Consider the following 6,797-nt stretch of genomic DNA (forward strand, 5'->3'; position numbering starts at 1 on the left):
TTCCAGTTCGGGGGCACACAGATCCCACCTCCCCACGCAGCAGCCAGGCTGTCTTCAGCTGCTCCTCTCCGTTCTTGTCCACCAGGAGGTCGAGCGCGGCAAGACTGTCCTCATCACTCCCCGGGGAGGTGGGGGAGGGAAGGATCAGCTCTTCCTCCACCTCGCGAGCCGTGGGCGACGTGCTGGTGGGCGCCTCCTCCTCCTCCTCCTCCCAGGACTGAGACTACAACGCCGGAGTCAGCGAGGCCGGCGCTTCCGTGGGTTCCGCTTCCATGCTGGCTCTGCTGGATGCAAGCAGGAGAGGCGACCGGGCGGGCCGCGTGGGCCGGGCAAGCAGGAGAGGCGCGGGGAGGGCTCGGTGGAAGGGAGCCGGGCAGAGGCCCAGACGGCTCACGCGCGACAGGCCAAGGATCCCTGGGCAGCCGGGCTCTCCCACGGGGGAGTCGAGGGAACCCCCTCGTGTCTGGGGGCTCTACCTCCTTCTGCCGCTGGGGGGCGCGCCTTGTGGTGCGAACGCCAGGGCCGCCTTGCCCGAAACAAGCGTCGGCCCATTGAGCCCCGAGCCCCGGGAGGCCTCGCGATCTGCCGGCCGGCGGAGCAATTGGACTTTCCCGGCACCCAGATGCGGAGGAGAGGACCGGGCGAATTAGCGGGCGCAGGGGGGACAGGGGCAGCCGGGGGTGGAGGTTGAGCAGGCGTCTCACCCCCGCCCCCCGCAGCTCCTCTACCTTCCTGAGATTCCCGTCGGGTGGAAGAGCGGCGGCGGCCTGGAGGCCTGGATTCCCCGGCGGGGGGAGGAAACCTTTCCAGGGCAACAGAAACCTTGTTTTATTGGAAGAGCAGCCGCCAGCTGGGTTCCGGCGTTACTGCTCCGCTCCTCCCGCCTCTCTTCAGGCCGCCGGAACCCAGTATGCCCGCCTGACCCCTTCCGAAGTCAGCCCCTGCTGGGGCACAGACGGCGCCCACAGGAATGAGGAGGCTCGCGAGGACCAGCCCTGCCCCGCCCCCCACAGCAGCTCTGCGAAGCTTTGGGGAAAGGAGGACAGCCTGGGGAGAGCAGCAGAGACCGCCCTGAGAAGGTCCAGAGGGAGCTCCGAGGTGCTAAACTCGGCCTGGGATTCTTGGTTAGCTCCAGGATCGCATTTCCTCTTGCTCTTTCTTCCACTAAATGAAGTTGTTAGCAAGAGAGGACTAGGATAATTACCCCCCCCCCTTTATCACTCTTGCAGGCCTCTCTGATACCCTCTCTGCTCATCTGATGCAGAAAGACCTGGCCTGTATCTTCTGCCTGCCCAGAGGGTCCATAGTAAACCTCCTTCTGCAGGATCCCATATCAGTTTTCTATACTACCTGTCATCCTGCATTAATGCCTTTGATTCCTTGTTTCTACACAAATGTTGGACTTTGCATTTATCCCTGTTGAAATTAATCATCCTGATTTTTGCCCATTATTCCAGCTTTTAAAGATCCTTTGAAATCTTCATTTTGCCCTCTGTAGTATTTTGCCCTCTCCCCATTTGGTATCATGTCCAAAATTGATTACAACGTTTTCTAACTCCTAACCTAATTATAAATATGTCAAAAAGCACAAAATGGAGCCCTGTAATTCATCACTTCCTGTCAATCAGATCTGGAGCCTTTAATAAGCCCTTGTCTGGTTTGATCTCTCCACCGGCTCTATCCATGTAATGGTAGTGTAGACCAGCCACAGATTGCCTTCTTCTTATTCACCAAGGATTTCATTGATATTTCTCAAATGTTCTGCTGAAGTCAAATTACATTATGTCCACTGCATTCCCATAATCAACTAAATCAGACAGTGTGTCAAAAAATATCAGGTTGATTTGGGGTCACCCCCAAACCCTTGATGCTCCTGCTAAGCACTAAAATATGATGGGTCTGAGATGGCCCCATAAGCTCCTTTGAGACTCCTGACAACCTGCCTTGCAGACTTCAACTCACCCATGCTCTCTCTGTCTCTGTCTCTCTCTGTCTCTCTCTCCATCTCTCCATCTTTCTCTCTACCTCTCTCTGTCTCTGTCTCTGTCTCCCTTTCCATCTCTCTGTCTCTCTCTTTTCTCTCTGTCTCTCTGTCTCTCTCTCTCTCTCTCTGTCTGTCTCTGTCTCCCTCTCCCTCCATCCCTGTCTCCCTCCCCCCCTCTTGTCTCCTGGTTTCTGCTGGTGATTCTGCCCAGCTCCATCTGGAGTCTTGGGGGAGAAGACCCAGGGAAGGAGCAGCTCTGCTCTTTGCCTGGCTCAGCTGCTCAGCCTGGGGCCCTGACAGGGTAGGGTACCCTGGGTGTGTCTCATGGGGTAGAGAAGATTCTTGCCCCCATGCTGTCCATCACCTTGGGTCTTAACTTTTAATCTCTTTATTCTAGTTTCAATTCTTTTTAGCACTTTTTCATATTTATTACATTGTAAGCCACCCAGAGTTGCTGTATTAGTGAGATGGGTGACATAAAAAGTTATTAAAATAAAATAAGCTCTCAATTCTGGGGTTGTTTTTTGACATGCTAAGGTGCAGCTTTTTGCCTCTGGGCCTTTAAACAAAAATGCCACATTACTTTTTCTTGTTCCTCTAATGGCCCCACTTGCAAAATTCCTGATTGCAAATCCAATTATTATAACTGAACAGTTTCTGTCCAACCTCTTTGGCTTCTTCAGGTAAGTATCGAAATAGGTGCTAGCTAACTGTTGGGTCTAACAATGACTCTTTATCAAGCAAAGCTTAGGCCAAGTGATTAGGATGGACCAGCACTGGGTGAAGCTCATTCATGGCTCCTTTGCAAAACCCTTTCATAATTTCCTAATAGGTCAGATCCTCAGTGGATTGGCTGCAGGTCTCCAAAGTCTTCAAGACCAAAGGCTGTGTTAAGTGCAGAGCAATTGTAGAGGAGTAGTAGAGACCAGCAGAGACTCTGTACCCCAGAGTTAGCTTTGAGCCCCCCTCCAGATGGGGGTCCTACCCAGCCTCTCCTGGAAACCTGCAGACTGGCCCCCAGGGAGCTTCTGAAAGACCAGGGAGGCCGAGGCTGCTCAGGGAAACATTTTATTGGAGAAGAGCGTCTGATGGGTGAGGTTGGAAGGGTCACCCCCCCATTTCCCCCCCAAGGCAGAAACCAAGGAAGCCTTGCTCTCTTCACTCTCTCACTTGGCGCGCCGGAAGATGTCTGTGCCAACCCTACAGTGAAACAGGAGGGAGGGAAATGTCAAAATTCATGTTGGCATGATTGGTGTCCCCCCCCCAGGCTGAGCATCCCATCCCCCCACCCCATTCCCTCCTCCCACCCACTCACGTAATAATGAAAAGGGGGGGCAAAGAAATGGATGCTGTAGATTCTGGGGGGTGGCGAGGGCCAGGTAGGTCCCCAGCCACGCAATGCAGGCCACGTCTGATGAGGGGAAAGACACTGACCCAGAGCAGGCTGGGCGAAGTCTCCTGGGTCTTTGGGGGCCTCCCTTGAAGCAGCTCCCTCCAGGTGGCAGAGAAGGTGTCCTCTTTGGAGGGGAGCAGAAGAGCTGCAGGCCTTGTGCTCAGGGAAGGCACCCGGGTGGCCTCTTTGCCCCATACAAATATGGGGGCTGTGCTGGGCTACTGTTCTCTGATTTGAGTAGAGCAATTAATGCCAACTCTCCAAGTGTTGCCTGCTGTGGGCAACCCAGACTGTGTTGCCACGCAAACCACACCTGTCAGTGAGAACGACCTGGGGAAGCTCCTCAAAAGCTTTGCTGTGTTTGTTTGTGGAGTTAGTGGCAGAAAGGGAGTCTCCAGCCTCTCCCGCAGGAGCTGCTCAGCTCTGGGTGCGGAAACCATTGGGAGGCAAACCACTGGTCGTCCTTTCAAGAGCCACTTTGAGGGGGGGGAAAGAGAGAGAAAAAGAGAGGTGCCCAGGGCCCTTCCAGTTAGGGGCCACATCATTTCAGCCCCTGATTTTCCTTACCGGGTCGCCCCCCAATCCTCTGCAGCGGATTCCACCTTCTCACGCAGGAGCCAGGTTGTCTTCAGCTGCTCCTCTCCATCCCTGCCCAACAGACATTGGCCCACAAAGACGGTGATGGATTCTGAGGGAGGAATCGGCCAGAGACTCACTGGCAGGTGAAAGCTGTTGTACCAATTGGGGGGGGGGGATATATTTTCCATAAGGACCCCCGCTTACCGATGCTACCTTTAGGTTGGGAAAGTTTTATGGGCTTGAAAAACTTTGGGCAGCTCCAGCTGATGGGGGGAAGGGGGGACATTCAGTGAAATAATCTGCAAGATGTAGATCTAAGGAAGGGGAGATCCACTAGATTCCCTCCTCCCGTTCTATTTGCTTCCACACGAAATAGTGAGTGGCTGTACCAGTGAAACTCCAGTTGACGGTGAAGCCAAAGACGGGCTGGTCCCCCAGGTGCTGGACGGCCACAAGCGGGGATGGCTGGATGGGATTGTTGGAGGCCGAGACTGCCGTTTTGTAGACGCCGTTTAACACCCCCGTGTTAGTGGCGTTGTTGATCTCCATGGTGGAGTTGAGGTCATTCACCCATTTGCCGATCAGGGAGCACTAAAAAAACAAGCGGGAGGGGGGAGGAAAGCGGCTCACGGCGCTAGCCAAGCCCAGCTGTCCAACAGGTAGAGACTCTGGCTCCATTTTCTCCCGGGGATCTGAAAACACCCGCTGCTCCCACGTGCCCGACCCCCAAGGCTGCCCACGCCGGGTGGGGCTGGCAAAGGGGGCGCATCCCAAAGTCCGTCGGTCGAGGCGCCTGCCAGACCGCGTCCGGGACGGCACCCCGCGGGTGGATCGCTCTGCCAGCAGCGCAGCGAGCGAGAGCACCAGCCCCGGCGGCAGGCTGCCGAAGTCGCGGCCGAGCACGGAGGAGGACACGCTCGACCGGCCGGCCCTCGGGGACCCAGGGCCTCTGGCGCTCAGCGCGACGGCACCTGGTGCGGTCAACCCCGAGGAAGCGGCACCCTTTGCGCAGCCCACCGGCTCCCACCAGCTGCTCCTGCCGCCCACCCGAGCAGAGGACTTTCCACGGGGGAGGCTGGGACCCTCCGCCCGCCACTCCGCATCACACCTTGGCGGCTGGCTCCGAGTTTTGGGGTTCGGCAAAGGTTCCGCTACAACCGAGCAGGAAAGCGAGGAGCATCAGAGCTGTCAGGCCAATCGCCATGGTGATCTCCAGGAATCTAAAAGTGCCAGCTCCAGGAGGGACGCCCCTTATAAAGCCCCGCTCGCACCGGCTCTCCCACCCCCTTGAGTTGCCACCCCCCTGCACCACCACCACCCGCGCCTGGGAGGGGCAGGATCCCCGGCCCGGACGCTTCTGCGAAATCGCTGGCCTTCTGCTAGCGCTGAGCAGCACTTCGGCAGCAAGGGGGGGGGCACTTCTCGGGAAGCCCACCGCCGCTGACCCCACATGGGCATTCTTGCTCGGCTGGCTCTCCACCAGCGCTCCTCTCCCGCCATTGGTCCGCCAGCGCTCCATCCTCGCCCTTTTCTCCCGGCCGTTTCACGGAGGGACGCTTTTCTAGGGCTATTTGGCTTCGTGGGACATTTAAACGCGCATCCGGGCAGCCAATCCCCACGCTAAGGAGTGGGGAGCCTTTGACACAGGATACGGGGGAGCTTGCTTTGATGTACACGCAGGGAGAGGGGGGGGGAAAAGCAGTCGGGGGGGGGGCTGCCAGCCCTGCCCCCATAATGACATGGTTAATAACAACCCGATAAGGCTTCGCTGCATGGCTGCACTCACACACCCCCTTCGTCCAGGTGCCTTTGGAGAGAAAGCGAGAGAAGGGGGAGAAAGCACTGTGTGTGTGATGGAGAGAGAGATTCAAAAAAAGAGACGGGGGGGGAGAGAAAGGGGAAGCTCCCTTGTCTCCTTTCAGTTTCGGGACCAGCTCGCCCTCCCCCCCCCCTTTCGCCCAACGTGTCGCAGGACCAGATTCAAATTTCTCGCTTCTTCACCGCGAGGCGAAATACTTGCTTTTCCTCACCTCTCGCATCTCCCCCACTGCCGAAGTTTTTGGGGTGCGAAGGCCGTAGAGTTTGTGGTTCCGTGCGGGTGCGGGTGCAGGTGGGTGTGGGTGTAAATCACCTGCGGGGCTGTTGAGAGAGCCGGTTTGGAGGGGGGAGGGTTAGGGCAGGGGTCTTCAGACTCGGCCCTTTTATGACTCATGGACTTCAACTCCCAGAATTCCTCAGCCAGCGTGCCTGGCTGAGGAATTCTGGGAATTGAAGTCCATGAGTCATAAAAGGGCCGAGTTTGAAGACCCCTGGGTTAGGGTCTAACCCTTCACTCAAAACTAGCCCGTCTTTTTTTTACCATCTCTCTTGCCTCCGCCTGATTGCAGATTCTCCCCTTAAAGACCTGCCGTTCGAAGGAATTGGGAATCTGCAGCCATTGTTTCAACGTTGCTGTTTCTCATTAATATTTGGAAGTAAATATTCGCCTGGCAGGATTTTGCAGCCCTGCAGCGAAGCCTGATCGGTTCGCTATTAACCTTGTCGGTATGGCGCGCGGTGTGGGGGGCGGGGGGGCTGGCAATTTCTCCGAAAAAGCCCAGAGCGAGCCAAAAACAGAATGCAAAGCGCCCCCCTGAAGAAAGTTGGCCTAGGAAGCGGGGGGGGGGGGTGAGAAAGCGGAGGTATTCCCTCCCCATCAGGTGTGTCGGTTGAGGGTCTCAGCCTCCCCTCCTCTTAACGTCGGAATCCGCAGCAGCCTCGCTTTAAAGGCTTTTTTCCTTTCGTTTGACCCTCTTCTCTCGCTTGCTCAAAACGTCCCAGGAATCGGCTCCTTCCTATTTC

General features: G+C 56.5%; 1 protein-coding gene across 1 annotated transcript; it reads right to left on the minus strand.

Annotated features, from left to right (window-relative positions):
- Positions 1–3,150: 3,150 nt before the first annotated feature.
- On the minus strand, positions 3,151–5,160 carry LOC107298136 (avidin-like). The gene is made up of 4 exons (XM_015827497.1): positions 5,065–5,160; positions 4,346–4,547; positions 3,945–4,065; positions 3,151–3,184 (listed from the first exon to the last, which is right to left on the minus strand). Exons 1-4 carry the CDS (start codon positions 5,158–5,160, stop codon positions 3,151–3,153), a joined length of 453 nt encoding a protein of 150 aa, XP_015682983.1.
- Positions 5,161–6,797: the final 1,637 nt, after the last annotated feature.

This window comes from Protobothrops mucrosquamatus, unplaced genomic scaffold, assembly GCF_001527695.2.
Source record: "Protobothrops mucrosquamatus isolate PMUCROS unplaced genomic scaffold, P.Mucros_1.0 scaffold3738, whole genome shotgun sequence".
NCBI classification, from domain to species: domain Eukaryota; kingdom Metazoa; phylum Chordata; class Lepidosauria; order Squamata; family Viperidae; genus Protobothrops; species Protobothrops mucrosquamatus.